This window comes from Pimephales promelas, chromosome 17 (assembly GCF_988280905.1).
Source record: "Pimephales promelas chromosome 17, fPimPro1.hap1.1, whole genome shotgun sequence".
NCBI lineage: Eukaryota > Metazoa > Chordata > Actinopteri > Cypriniformes > Leuciscidae > Pimephales > Pimephales promelas.
Genome location: NC_142785.1, coordinates 27,478,147 through 27,494,429, shown reverse-complemented (window position 1 = coordinate 27,494,429; position 16,283 = coordinate 27,478,147). Strand labels below are relative to the sequence as shown.

General features: G+C 37.8%; 1 protein-coding gene across 1 annotated transcript; it reads right to left on the bottom strand.

The window, feature by feature from the left end:
* Positions 1-3,921: 3,921 nt before the first annotated feature.
* On the bottom strand, positions 3,922-15,935 carry fbxw10 (F-box and WD repeat domain containing 10). The gene is given in 14 exon segments (XM_089122320.1): positions 3,922-5,493; positions 5,611-5,808; positions 7,119-7,333; positions 7,447-7,605; positions 7,725-7,867; positions 7,989-8,143; positions 9,107-9,228; positions 9,317-9,520; positions 9,654-9,766; positions 10,274-10,390; positions 10,635-10,762; positions 11,417-11,638; positions 14,086-14,277; positions 14,718-15,935. Coding segments are annotated over 14 exon segments (3,186 nt in total). The 5' UTR covers positions 15,247-15,935; the 3' UTR covers positions 3,922-4,804.
* Between the last annotated feature and the right edge of the window lie 348 nt (positions 15,936-16,283).

The window sequence follows — 16,283 nt, the reverse complement described above, 5'->3', positions numbered from 1 at the left end:
TTTTTGGTAAACCCATAACTTTTAAAGGCAATGCATTCAAGAGTGTTGCAGGACTGACACATTTTTGTAGGCCAATTTAGAAGTTAAATCCCCATGGTTCCCTCAACAAAAAGAAAAAACCCATTGGCTTTTGAATTTCTGCAGGAAAATAAACTTGTGACATGGTATTTTAGTATTGTTTATGTACTCATAGTATCTAGTGGGTCTTTTTTTAGCTTTATTTTTTATTTCACTTTTATTTCACTTAATAAAAATGGTTAGTAATAGTTTTAGCTAACTAAAAACACTGCTCTGGGACATCAATTTTTTATTCTTAAACGTTTTTAGTAGAGGATCTTCACAAATAAAGCATAAATACAAACGCAGAAGTAAAAAGCAAAAGTTATAAAACTAAGTTTGCTTAGTTTTATTCTAAGCAAAAGTTAGAATAAAATGAAATGTAGAATCTGTCTTGTGCCAACCACATTATTTCAGATATTTAAATCAAAAACTTATTGGGGATAATGGACCTGGAATTGCAAAAATGCTTATTTATTTGGGGTTTTTCCTGTCACACTTTTGCAACAGTACTAGAAATAAATTGTCGAGTCAAATCTCTTGTGCACTCGTGTAAGTGTCCAATATCAGGCACTTGTGAAGTTTCCTTTCATAGAAGGCAGCTATGCAGGCAAGGCAATTCGCTAGGTTTTACAGTCTTAGAAAAGAAAAGCTGTGGCTTCTCCGTTCCACTGTTTTTGTATTTAAGTGATGTCATTAGGTTTAGATAGAGTTACACATTATACTCCTGACAGGATATTTAGTCAATGACTAAAGTATTTACTTCAGCCACTGGATATTTAGCTTCACATTTCTCTCCATAGAAAATATTATTAGGAAATAAAGAGAAACATAGTTTTGACAAAGAAAACCAAACCATCTGTTTCTACTGTGTTTCCTTTCACATCTCATCCTGGTTGAGAATTACGCACACTCACGCTTAGCCTCTCGCTATAATGGTGATTCCTTTGTTGTGACAATGTGGAGAATGTTCTAGATGGAGAACTAACACTGGACTGCAGTATGAATCATTTCAAACTTTTTAAATAAATCTTAACCTTCATGTCAGTCTTCTTGGCAGAAATGTTCTTACCAAAGAGGCTCACAAAAAACATTTGTGTAGCTGACGTTACATACTGTATATGCAGGCCACACAGAATCTGAGGTCACATAATCATCCACATGTGAAACCCCACCATCATGCACTACACTGACCCTTTTCTCCTGACCCTTGAATATTGGATTTTTCAATATTTTGCCTAACGATAACGCATGCCTAACACAGTGCTAACAACAGCATCATGAGCTTGGTTGCAAAAGACTAGATCTGCTATGCTATAAATCCAGTATCAAATCTAGGCAGGTGGAGCTGGGGGAGGTGGAGGATTTCAGAGGAACTGCAGGACTAGCTTAAAGCAAACAATGAACCAGACTATTTAAATGTGGAGTAAGAGGCAAATCAGCCATCACCATACGGTAATGATGTGATTGCTTGCAGATTGCATATAAAGAAGTCTGTGCCCTTTAGAGTTTCATGACTGAAGTACATCAGACTGATCTCATGAAAAGGCGTATGTATGACACACCAATTCGTATTTCCATTTTTGGCGTGCTATCAACACGCATAATAGATAAAACGCCACTTGACTTGAAAGTGGCGTGTATGTTTACGCAAAAGTCATGATGTCATGTTGAGTACATATACATTAATATTGAAAAGTCTGAGATCAGATTAAAAAAAAAAGAATTTAATACTTTAATTCATTTTTGATTTGCTCAAATAAAAGCTAAGCATAAACTTGTCATTTTTTCCCCAGAATCAGACCTAATTAATGTAGTCGCACTGAATACCCTCATGTGGACAGTTCTGTCAAATGTCAACATGACATGCAAATAAACTGCGGTTTAGGAGTTAAAATATGAACCACCAGAACTTCTGAGCAACCGCCTGCCATGTGCTTCCAACTGCCACCTCCATCTACGCAGCACATTTGCAGAAATGTGATTTGACAGACCATCATGACTAAATCCCTCTGCTCTCAGTCAAATGGAGATCACAAGCCCTTCTGTTCATTCATATGCACCAATTCCGACTATTGTTCAGCTTTTCAACTAACATCTGAGCTGGTTTATAGAAAGCAGAGGCTTTATTTTCCTGCATGCATCCACCCTCCTCACCCTGACGAACAGCCCCAATATGTCCCACCCCAGGTCTCAGGGAGGAACAGGAGGCATGTGCGCACTCCTGCATGAAGCCTGTCTGTTGTTCACCTTTGCTTTTATTTCATGCTCATTATCTCACCATGGAGCCGGTGACCCTGGACAAAAAAGGCCGCTACCTGGGGGAACAATGCTGGGTTTTCAGGATTTCGGTCTCCACTGAGAAGGCTTGTAAGAGTGCATTCTCCTCCCCCGATTTCAGACACAGTCACTGGATGGAGAGAAAAGAGGGATACGGTTAAGCCTAATTTTCTGCAGATTAAATCTAATTAGCACAAGAGAGCTCCTGAGAGAGGGGACTTCAGAGGTGAGGGGTGATTGCTCGTACCCCTCACTCTCCACCGCTTTCACTCGCCGTTCACTTCCTCCGCTGCACTGCTGCACAGCTGTTGAATGCTCAAACAAATCTTCCCTGGAACGGAACCTCATCCACACCCTTCAGAAATGCCCTGAAGGAAACGGTAGATAGCAGGTGGCAAGTAGAAAGAACTAGTCAGGATGGCCATCGACAGCTGCTGGACAAAAAACTAGTGGGATCAAAGGTCCAACTTTGAAAAGTATCATGTAACTAGTTTCTGCTCCAAATCACTTTGTAGTTAGACATTAGCCACACACATTTGCTTTAAATAAGTGAATCAAAGAAAAAGACACTCACCAGCAAGTATTGTGCCCGAAAGTATCCAAAATGTTTGTTCCATGCTTGATACCAAGGCTTACCAAAGAAAACACTGCGTTGCGGTGGAGGCTAAAAAATTTTTTTAAACACTTACACTACAGAACTTGATGTTGGAGATATTCTTAATTCATTTTCAATGGGATAAAGATGGTTAAACAGAGAGGCAGCACTGAAATCAGCAAAAGTACGACTGCTAATAACATATTGTGCAAGATAGAAACCTCATAGCTGCTGTGTTTCATTGCCAAATCAGAAGTGATTTTATTCATATCCATTTAAATTGGCATTTGGCTTTTAGGTTAAAGTGGCAATGAAATGGAGGTATAGCAACAGATCCTTTCTTTAATATTGTGACACCCAAATGAATCAAACTATCAAAAACGGGAAAAATCAAAAAGAAGAGTGGGAACTCAGTTCTATCTGTTAATAGGATGGAGACAGTTGGCTGAAAGCGAGCGTGCAGAAGACGATTGTAAGAATGGAATGGGGTTTAAGCTAACTAAATGATCAGCCCAGCAAACACAGAACGTTCCCCTAACGTTCCCGAATGGTCCCATGAGGTAATTTTTTTGGGAACCAAACAAGGAACGTTTCATAGGTTATTTTTAGGCTCCATTTTTATAAAGGAACAAGAATGTTCCGGGAACATTCCCTTAACCTTAAGGGAAAGTTCTAGGAATGTTCTGGGAACCAAAAACAAACGTTCCCAGAACCTAAATTTGTTTGCTGGGTAGGCATACAGTATGTCACCAGAGAGAAGACTTCACAATAATATGTATTTAGAAAATAGATGGCAGGAATTTTCATTTCATTTTGACATAATTCATTATTTGACTGCCTGGATTGCCGTTTTGCATTTTTACAAAAGCGAAATGAAGATAACTGAATGCAACTTTCATAAAATGCAGCACTAAAGTGCTAACTGCTTATCTTTAGAGTTAGAGAACCTCAACAGATGATGTTCATTTGATGAACATCATTTGTTTGACGCAGACAGCTTTACATTGCCTGACACTGCCACATAAACTCTACTTTCAACAAATCTTTCGATCTTTAAATAGAACAGCTCCCTAATAAGAATCAGCTAAAGACAAAGAGACTTAAAACAGAGTTCTAGAGATATAAACATTTTTTTTTCAAAGATATCTTTACTCACAGTGTGTGGCAAATCTAATTTATTTTATGTCTCTCCAACGTCAACAAATTATGTTTACACTTCTTGTCAGCATCTCTCATTAATAAGGTAAAAGTCAGAGTGATTGTATGAATACAACTGGTGATAAACTGCCTGAAATAATCAAACACTCTTAAACAGGCACTTTATATTGTAAAAAGATTATAATGTATAAAGATCCTTTAAAAAATATTATGATTAAAAACTATTTCAAATAATAAATGTTCATAAAGTTCCCCCCTGAGAGGATCACTTGTGATTTCCGTGGGACACAGTTTAGCTTGTGCTTTGCTGCCCCCTAGCATCAAAACATGTATACAAAATAAAGCCACAAAAGGAAGACATGTACTAATAATCTCAAACTGCATTGATAGAATGCAAGATCTATCCATCAAAATATATGTGAGGTCAAAGACTATAACATAAAAAATATTGGACTGAGAATCCTGTTTGAAACTCCAGTTTAAGCTGGAATCTTTGTTTTGGAACTAGCTGCGTATTAGTTAGTTACTTTGACCAGCTGTGATGTACTAAAGAAATGCCAACTTATCAAATTTAATATACTTTTAAAATATTTTATTATGCTATTATGTTATGTTACTTGTAAAGAGTAAAAAATCAACCTTAGAATTCAGTTGTGTCTGGTTGGCTAATAGCAAAAGGGTGTCATACCTTGATGAAACATACAGTAGTTTCCTTTACTGATGACAATGGCTGTGCTTGGAAACACTTTTACTTTGGCCACCCCTGTCATGTTTGTGACTCTGCTGCTGTCTGGTACACTCCTGAATGAAAGCGTCCAGTTGCGTGTCCGTCCTCAGCTGAAAGACACCATGCTTCCTGAAGGGGTCTAGCGGGACGTGATACGAACTGGACTTTTTGGTCATTTTAAAATCTTCATGGCAATTTGTGGGCATGGAAGTTCGCCTCATAAACACTCGCTGTGGAGTCTTGCCATCTTCCGGGGAAGCCATATTCAGAGGGTCAACCTTGTTTGTGCCAGACCGAATTACTTTGAAGGATCTCTGGGATTGTTTGGGAAGAGAGTGAGGTGTCAAGCAGGTCTGCCTGGACATTGAGGAGCCCTGAGGGTTGAGGTCAACGCTGTGAGTAGTGAAAGGAGCATGGATTTCAGACATTCTTTTAGTGGTGGTTTGAAATGATGTCTCTCTGGATAAATCAGGCCCCCAGGCATCTCGCACCCTGGCGTTCAGCTCCATGTTGGACCTGGCCTTGTCACTGCACAAGCTCTTTTGGGAGCTGCTGGCCCTTAGTAGAACCAGGTCAGGGGTCACCGGGTGGTGAGGACCTCGCTTTCTCACCCTGTCTAGGGCTGCCTTCTCACTCTGGTCGAGTACTGAGTGTTTGGTGCCATAAGTCTTCTTATCTTTAAATAAGGAATCCACTCTCATATTTCATGCATAAACTTTCATCTTAAACAATACTTTTCTAATTATGTTCTAGAAAACACCTGCATATCGAATCATTTGTCCTAATCTCTTACCCAAGTTGGTAGAGGCAGTGTTTGGTGTGCGGCTGACTCGGTTTTGAAAGTCCTTATATCCACTGACAGGCCTGCTTGCTGAGAGAACAGATCGGGGCCTGCTGAGGCACTCAGGCTGCATGTTGATGGAGGTCCTGCTGTGACGATGAGCCTGGAGCTGATTCCACGTCGCCACCCTCGTGGACTCCTGCTGAGCATCTGAAGGTACCAAATACAGAAATGTTAAAGGAGTAGTTCACTTTTAAAAAAACTTTTGCTGATAATTTACTCACCCCCATGTCATCCAAGATGCCCATGTCTTTCTTTCTTCAGTCGAAAAGAAATTAAGGTTTTTGATGAAAACGTTGCAGTATTTTTCTCTATATAATGCACTTTACTGGTAACCAAACAGTTCAAGGTCCAAAAGACAGTTTCAGTGCAAACTGCAAACTGTTCAAAGGGCTTTAAACGATTCCAGACGATGAATGAGGGTCTTATCAAGTGAAACGTTCGCTAATTAAAAAAAAACAAAAAAAAAACCCAAAGTTTTATAAGCTCAAATGGTCGCCTTTCTCTGTTCTGTGATGCGCGTTCGTGACTCTCCTGTTATCAAAATGAATGCATGTTTTTTGTGTCATTTGGCTCATTCAACGAACGAAACGAACGAATTGACTCTGGAAAAGATTTGTTAATTTTGATCAAAAAATGACCCCATCAAAAACCTTAATTTCTTTTCAACTGAAGAAAGAAAGACATGGATATCTTGGATGACATGGGGGTGAGTAAATTATCAGCAAAAGTTTATACTACTCATTTAATGTTAAAATTCACCCTATCTAATTTCTAAATACATGTTGTTGATCTTATTGCGAATGATTCATCCATTTACGTTTCTTTTTTGAATGTTGACCTCGTAATGTTTAATCAAACCACAACCCTTTCTTACAAACGGCTGCAAGCTCACATTCAGATCCACTTTCATCCAATGAATAACCGGTGGATTGAACAGTCTCTGCTGCGCTCAGACACTCAAATGTGTCACAATATGGAAGAAAAGATCTGCCGCTTCTTCATTTTAAAAGTGACAAAACAGCAGTGGAAGGAGGACCACTCATATAAAAATGAGAGAGAGAAATAGTAATGCTTAAAGGGGTCATTTTGTATTATTATTGTATTAATATGTTCCTTGCAGTTTACTTCTAATGTTAATAAAGTTAAAGTAAAGAAAAAAAAAACAACAACAACAAATATGTATTTATTTATATCTGCCCCTCTGTCTGAAATAATGCATTTTTAAGTGGCGGCTTCTGTAAGGCATATCAGTAAACGCCACTGTTATCATTTGCTAATGTAACTGCATAGAAGACAGTATCAACGACCACTCGTTGATACTGTTAAAAAACATTCATTTTTTCAATTAATTTCATGTATCATAATCTATGATCATAATCCATTGTGAGTCCAGATTAGAAATGACATTCTGTATATAAATTTGACTGTAGTTTATAGGGCATTTGGAAAGGTGGTACCTCGAGCATGCTGCATACTGGGGGTTGAGAGGCTCTTGAAACGGTGAAAACGACTTTTTGGGCTGGGTGAACCGCCTTGAGTCGTCCGTTCAGCAGTCCGAGGCACATTCTCAAAAGATATCTGGCACCGCTTGAAAAAAGGACTGGCAGAGTAGTCCCAGTGAACAACAGCGAACTGGAGCATCAGAATACCGCCTCTGGTGTTGACGACCACACTGACAGCATGACAAAAATCTCTTTCAGTTAATATAGCATTACTATAAAGAACAGCATCATTAAATTGTGCTCATAAAATTAAGTAATATGTCCGGGTACATGGTAAACTTACTTGTTGTGGTGTGTGTGTAGAGAAAGGACAGGAAATTGCTTAATGTTTGTCCTTATAACTCTCAGGCAGTCTCCATTTAAGAAGTTGAAGATCCGGATCTTTCCGTCCATGCAGCCTGTAATGAGCCGCAGGAACAGGAAAGACATGGTCAACACCTCTCTAAAGAAAATAATTGAGAATAGGCAAAAGATCAGATTATTAATGAAAGTGCACAATCATGCAATTAAAAGTTATTGACTAGAATGACCAGCTGTACGGTCACTGATCGGTTTTGTCACTTTGGATGCTGGAAGGTCCTCAGGCATTTTTTGAAGCTACAGTTGGTGCTCCATGCCTTGACCTCCCCATCTGAACCCCCAGAGAGGATATGCCACTGATCGAAGCACAGGCACAGCACTGCACCCTTGTGACCACTGATTTGCTGTAACAAGAAGAGAGTATTCAGGGTTTTTTTTTTAACATAATTTCTAGGATACATCAATATTTAGGTCACATTTTCAAAACTTCACACAGTGAGTACAGCAGCAGTTGTAAGTGCTCACCCTTATAAGTGATGCGGTCTCCATGCACCATACTCTGATCTGACCTCCAGCACAGCTACTGACCACCAGAGTTTCATTACTCTTCACACACGTGATTGGTTTAAGGTGTTTAAACTTCAGATTCTCAACACACTTCCCTGTCAGTAGGTTCCACACTGTGATCAATACACACAGAGACAAACACTTTTACAAACTATTGGCTTTGGCCTGTTGGTGTAGAGTGCCAGAGTGGCAATTGTGCATCATTTGGGCCAGAATAACACACATTCACTAATGGCAGTGTAGGGATGTACCAGCACGCAGAAAATACACACTATGTTCAACAGATTGGGGTCAGTAAGATTTTTTTTTTTTTTTGAGATTTTATTACTTTTAGTAATGACAAGTGAATGTGAAAGTAATGAGATTTATATTACGAAATAAGTTTTTTAATTAATGCTGTATTGTATTTTAAATTTTGTCTTAATCAAAAAATCCTGAAAAAAAGTTTAACAAATATTAAGGAGCACAATCGTTTTCAATGTTGATAATAATTAGAAATGTTTCTTGAGCAGCAAATCAACATATTACAATTTCTGAAGGATCATGCGACACTGAAGAAAATTAATTTTAAAATGTATTAAAACAGAAATATTTTAAATTGTAAGAATAGTTCACAGTATTACTGCTTATGTATTTTTTATCAAATAAATACAGCATAACAGACTTCTTTCAAAAACATACAAAAAATCTTGCCGACTATTTTATTTAACTTTTTTTCCCCTTCATTTTTCTGTACATAAATATGCAATTGTCTATTTTCCTTCTTCCAATAATCTTAAAAAATAAAAAATAAATTAAGATTTAAATGTATAGATCCAGACCCTTATAAAGGCCTGTTCACACTACGAACAAGGATTATAAAGATAATTATAAGGATAACGATGTTGTTAGCATCATTAAAGTTGTGAATAGTAGTTACTTTTGTATCCTTTATTGTTATACTGTAGTTGTGGTGTGGACTTCCCAATGCTCGTTAAAACAATTATTAAAGTTTTTTTTTTTTTTTTTTTGGTTTTATAGTTATCATCCTTAGTGTGAATGGGCCTTCAGGTATATTACAGGTCACAACCTCCTACCTTTAATTCTACAGTCTTTGGCTCCAGACACCAGTCTATCTCCGTACAAATCCAGGCAGTTCACAGTGCCAAAATGTCCATGAAAAATCATTGTACATACGCCTGTCTTCAGGTTCCAGCACCTTTGAAAGGAGTACAGAAATAAAGCACAACATTCTTTACTGCTGTCTATAACTATTTGCTAAACGACCATAGTAAAGTCTGACTAACCTGATACTGAGGTCATAGCTGGCGCTGATAACCAGGCCTCTTTCTTCACAAACCAGAACTGCTCTTACACTACCTGCATGTCCTTGGATCACTAAAGGAACCTCTTTGGGTGATGCAACATCCAGGAACCTGATGGTACGGTCCCTGGAACCAACCGCCACAAACTGCCCCCCAGCATAATGAATCACTCTACTGGGGTCGTCTCTATATGGAGAAAATGACAGGAAGTTCTAAAACTTTGATATAATATATAAGAATTAGCTATATTAAATACCTCTATACATTTAATAAATGTATTGTAGAGTATTTTCCAACATGTTTTCTACAGAAATTCTACCTTTCCAACAGGACCAAGATGTTATAGACTCCACAGTACACGTTGCGTTCTTCTATTTGGACTGTTTTAGTTATAAAGCCTTTGTAGATAGAATCCAAATCCTGTTCTTGTGTCTAAAAACACCAAAAGAGTCAAATCTAAGTTCTATTCACAAAACACTAATGGCGGCGCCCTATATGGCAGCGGCTACAGTAACGACGTGCGTTCTATGTTTTATTAAAAGTGTCGTCTGAATCGTCCTAGTCTTGTATGAGAAAAGTCTACAACAGAAGCCTACTTAGCTGTGTCATATGTTTAGCATATGTGTTAAAATGTTGTTTTAATGTTGCACATTGGAGAATGGGAGAAACGCAATTTCAGCATGCTGCGTAATGTACTGTTGCATGTTTTTATTGACAATAAAGTTGACTTGACTTGATTGAAGTAAAGTTTATAATGAAGATTAAAAATATACATTTTTGTCATGACAACTCTTGGAGTGTTTGGCATGGCCAAATAAGCTGTGCCCTATATAATACGATGTGATTGACTTAGTGTAAGCATCAGCCTGCGCCATATAGTGTTTCATGAAAGAACTTTGTATATATGCATATACAGAGTGCAAAAAGTGGCTTTTTTACCAGTTTATGTTTGGGGAAAGATTCTCCATGCTGAAACTGCTTGTGCCCTTCACTGATAGGCACTAAAACTTCACAGATCTTAGCATAAACCGGGTTGACCTTAGATGTTGAGTTACCCTGAAAATGCATACAAATGATTAGAACTGTAACATTTAGAACAAAGTTATATAAACTACTTTCATGTGACAAAACACAGAAGTTTAGTTTAAAGTAACCGAATGAACACACTCTTAGTATGTTAGATAGATAGATAGATAGATAGATAGATAGATAGATAGATAGATAGATAGATAGATAGATAGATAGATAGATAGATAGATAGATAGATAGATAGATAGATAGATTTGTATTTTAGTATTACTTGCAAAATCATGGCCTGTTTCTCAACATTCTTCTTTACTTCCACCTCAGTTAAGATCTCATCAGTTAGCCATTGCCAGTGTTTGGACACACACTTGCAGTTGTCCAGTGAGGCCTTATCCAAAAGCCCTAGAAGTGTAAATGACAAAAAAAAATTAATAATAATACTAAAACAGATATCTATTTTGCCTGAATAACTGAATATTTTAGGTATGTCACTATTTTTAGGTTTATAATGATAATGATTAAGTGAAGTTCCTAAATGTCATTTCGGGAGGAGTGAACCCATATAATCTTTCCATTAACTGCCAGACCATATAAGACTTGTATGTTTGGTCTCTTGAAAAGAAATTGGTTGCCATGACTCTTGTCCACAGGCAATAAAGTTGTCTCCATAGCAGCACAAGACAAGACTATTTCACAGGTCTGAAAAGAGCAACACAGTGATGCTTACAAACGTCAAGAACTAAGCATGCACTCATACAGTATAACAACAAGTGAAACAAAGCGTCTGCATTCAAAAGAACCAGTCAAGCTCAACTTATGACACCCGGGAAAGAGAAAAGAAAGAGAGGGAGGCCATTGTTTCTGTTTTGAAAAAAAAGAGAAAAAAAAAAGAAGTTAGCCTATTTATTTTGTTTCACTTCTTTATTGCTGGGAACAGTGACGACATGCAGAATTCATGTTAGAATTAAGTCCAAAACTAATCTGTTTAAACTTAATTCTCACATTAAGTTTAAACATTCAACTCAATTCATAGACAAGTGGGAAAAATAGACTTACCCAAAATTATCTTTGCAATGTCGACTGGCAGTCTTCGGATAAAATCTTTATGACGGCTGACCCCTGACAGAGATTTTGAAGACCTGGGGACGACGGTGAGGGCAGGATCAGGATCATCTGAATTATCCGAGTCATCTCTCCCTTTTCTTTTGTTCCAGGGGTCTAAATGCATGTCCAGCTCAACTTCATGAGAGATACTCTTGAGAGATGTGGCATCCTTTACTATAAAATAAATGTGTGACTTGAATAAATTCAAACACTTACAAATATAAATGTACTTTTAATTGAATTTACTTTTTAAATAAATATAAAATTTCCAATAATTTAGGGAAAAAGTCAAGGTGCTCCTTATTTGGGAGTCACACTTGTGGTCTTCGCGGTCAAAAGAAACTGAACCCCTGAAATGTAACTTGAATGTGCCTATTTCCTTGAACTCGAATTTTGTGCCTATTTCCTGTTCATTTAATTTCATATGCCAGTCATTTTTGACCATGAAGACCACAAGTGTGACTTCTTTCTTTTTTTACGACTTTTCAAAACATGCCCTCATTTTTTGTGTGTGTTCATATACAAAGTGTCATTCCGGTTCATACCATCCCGATGAAACTAATATTTTAAAAATTTCAAAATGTAAATTTTTCAATCAAAAGTTATCGAAGAGTACCTCAGGGTTAAACAGCAATATTTATAACATTAATAAAGAAATGTTTCTTGAGCACCAAAGATTTCTGAAGGATCATGTGAAAATTCAGCTTCAGATTAGAACAATATTTCACAATATTCCTGTTTTTGCTGTATCATTGATCTAATATGCAGCCTTGTTGAGCATAAGAGACTTCAAAAACTTTCAAAACTTTGACCGACCTTTTGAACGGTATTATATTATCAGATGCAGAATCATGGCCTGGTTTCAATTGTAAATATGAAAATATTTACTTTTTAACAAAAAAAATCCAATCACTTATGCAAAGAGCTCACTACTTACCCAGTTCTGAGTGTTTCGGCCTTAAAGGAACACTCCGACTTTTTGGGACTTTAGCCTATTCACCTTACCCCCCAGAGTTAGATAAGTCCATACATACCTTTTTCATCTCCGTGCATGCTATAAGTCTGTTTGACGCACCCACCGCTAGCCTAGCTTAGCACAAAGACTGGATGTGAATGGTTGCAGCTTTCATACTAATCCAAATGAGTGACAAAATAACGCAAACGTTTTCCTATTTACATGTTGTGGTTTGTATAGTCACAGAGTGTGCAAATATCAAGGCCATATGAGACACAGACATCTTTTAACCGTATAAATACTATATTTTCTGAAGGCGAAGCACTGCTACTTGGGCAGAGTGATAACATCACCTGAGACGCACCGTGACGAGGAGCAGTTCGCTCAGTGTTGGAATAAAGAGTCAGCAATTACTAACGTTAGATAGAAAAGCATAGTTTATCATGGGTGTTTGCTTTATTGTATGAGCTGTGACAATAAACAGGGGAGACCAGGTAATACAGTACCATGTTTCATTGATTTCCAACCAAAAACGCACCCAGATTTATAAATATCACATTAATAAATAATTAATATTACAGGAATCAATATATTTTAAATGCAATTTATTAGCTGAACCAAATGTATTCAACAGTATATAATATACAGTAAAATTGCATTACTATAGGATAGAATACGGGGAAAGTAATAGCACAATTTGTTTTTGCACAATGAACTCACAGCCTATCGTACCCTTTTGCACGCTCAAGTTCGTTATTTCCATGGTTATTTCAAATTTAGGCTACTAGGCGGGCCGCGCGCAGGGTGCAAGTTCAACGCGGAACGCGCTCGTTTTTTTTTTCCAAGCGCGTCCGCACTGCATCAAGATAAAAACATATTCATACCCTAATCATATAATAGTGTCACTGACGTTACATTAGATCTGGCTAAAGGCACTGTTACAGTAGGTCATCTAAAAACATAACAGAACACTTACCTCAGCCGCAGGTGATCCACTTGTCCTGTCTATGCTATCGATGGGATGGCCGTATCCTTCAGCACATTATGGTCCGTGTGGCAAATTCCATTTTTTCAAAATAGTCGTCCTCATTGAAATGTACCGAGCAAACATAATGTCCCTTGATAATCTATTTAGGTGTGTTTGAATAAATATCCAGAGTAAGTTAGCCATTTCTTCATCCAGTCAGCGTTTTTAGTTGGAATTCTGTGAAACATGGTATTACCTCCCCTGTTTACTGTCGCAGCTATTTACAATAGAGCGAAAACCCATTACTCTAAACTACGCTTTTACTATTTATAAATTGCTGACTCTGTTACCCAAACTCTAAGCGAACTCTCCGCTCCTCACCACGGCGTGTCTCCGGTGATGCGGTTATTACGCCGTCAAAGTAGCAGTGCTTCGCCTTCATAGAATAGTTCCCAGGTTTTATACGGTTAAAAGATGTCTGTGTCTCATTTGACTTTGTTATTTGTACATTCTGTGACTACACAAATCACAACATGTAAATAGGAAAACGTTTGCGTTATTTTGCCACTAATTTGGATTAGTATGAAAGCTGCAACCATTCACATCCAGTCTTTGTGCTAAGCTAGGCTAGCGGTGGGTGCGTCAAACAGACTTATAGCATGCACGGAGATGAAAAAGGTATATATGGACTTATCTAACTCTGGGGGATAAGGTGAATAGGCTAAAGTCCCAAAAAGTCGGAGTGTTCCTTTAAGACATCTGTCTCACTGCCCTGGTGAGCTTCTCGAGGGAGATCAGCTGGCTCATGTGAAGTACATGCTTTGATGAGAAGATCTAGATCCGGATGGTCATCTGAATGGCAGGAGATGCGTGACTCTTTAACTGAGAGATCTGCAAAAATATCTATAATCAGGCAAGATGATGCTTAAAGAGATATTTCACTCAAAAATGAAAATTCTGTCATTATTTAGTCACTGAATTTCTTTCTTCTGCTGAACACAAAAGAAGATATTTTAAAATTTGTCGGTAACCAAACTGTTTTTGGTTACTGGCATTCTTCAAAATATCTTCTTTTGTGTTCTGCAGAAGAAGTTAAGTAGTGGTGAACAAGTAGTTAATTATCAATTGGGTGAACTGTCCCTTTAAAAACATTCAATGTATTTGATAAGAACTGTTTACAGACCTGAAGAGTATTGTGGTTCTTCTACAAGCATTGATAGACTAATGTATTATATAAGTGTCATTTAATAAAAAATGTTTTTTTTGTTTTGTTTAAATTTGATTATTGTGATGCCTTTTATTATGATCATTGTTGGTGATGTGCTTCTTACCAGCATTGCTGAATTGAAGAAATTTGTGTTTCTCCCAAACAATCAGGATATGCACCAAATTTGCCAACATGTGCAAAAGAGGGGTGTCACATAAAGACAAGAGCCCCAGCACATACTTGGACTTGGTCGAGTCTGGGCTCTCCCTAAACCATTCCCAAGTTTCCAACATGCCCATTTCATGCAGTTTTGTGTCCATAGCTCCATCCATCCTCCATATGGTGTCCTCGGGTTTGATGGGCAAGGCTCTGGACCTGGAATAAGTGAAATCTTTCCCTGATGTCACTTGTAAAACACTCTGAAGATGCTCCAGGATTTGAAGATTGTGGCACCGCACCATGATACCAGTGAGAAACCTCCTCTGAGATGCTCCTCCAGTCTTAATCACCCACTGGGTGTAGTGGTGCAGTTTCTGAGAGAGGACACACGTCTGACAGCGACCACAAATGTTGAAATGCTCACCATTTTTTTTACAAGACCATTCGAGTACTGAGTCGCCAGCTTCTCTCCTTAAACGTTTGACTTCAGTCATCTTGATAGTCTAGAAATGTGCAGATTCATTAAAATGTGTGGGTTTTGAAACAGGAAATAGGTAACTTAGCAGCTAAGGAATTTATAAATGAATCGATCCACAAAACTGCCTCAAACTTCAGTTACACCCTCATAGACACTTGAAGCAAACTTACTTACGACGCTTGTTGCCGAGCAACAACAACAGAAGCACTTGCACTTCAGTTCCCAAAATGACACCCTACACGCTAACGTTACCTTGTTTTACATTTAAGATACGGGTTTTATCCAAACAAAATAAATGTAAGACGGTGAAGTTAGCCAAAATGCTGCAATACAACGCAGCAGTTTCAGTCCACTGAGCCCAGTAAAACCTAATTGTTTACTTAGTTTCCGTGGAGAGATTATTTGTCTATGATGGCTGAAGAGGAAGAGTCTGTGTCTGAATATGAAAGGTCATTTTGTTAATTAAGATGTTACATTTAGAAACAATAGATCGTATATGATATTTGATGGCGGCAAACAGAATCTAATGATTCATCCCAGTAACGCGAATATTTTCTTTTGAACCCCATTGCTTTGCTTCACTGCAATTGATTCATTCAGAATCGTTCAGAAATACGCTATGATGATGAGGTGATGCGATGAATCATTAAGAGTGACTCATTGAACCATTCACTCAACCGATTCGTTACAAAACAACCTATCCTATCGAACACGGTTAAACTTTTATTAAAATTCTGATAAGACAATCTAGGAATAGTCTTTCCTTAAAAATGTTAAATCACAATGTAATTAACTCAAATGTGTATGGTCAGTCATAACACACTCATTTCAATCAGTGACGCTCAGTCTCGTTTAGATTCAAAATACCGAGTCAGACTTGTTCAACGCCGGTATTGATTCAGTAGATCCTTCCAACCAATAAAATGCTCGCGCTTTAACGAGAAAAGACACCGAGTTTGTATTCGTGAACAAGACCTCGGAAAAACAAGCGGGACATAAATGTCAAAAGAAAATAGACTATCAGCAAGCAGGCGGCAAATTCTGAAGTTTACA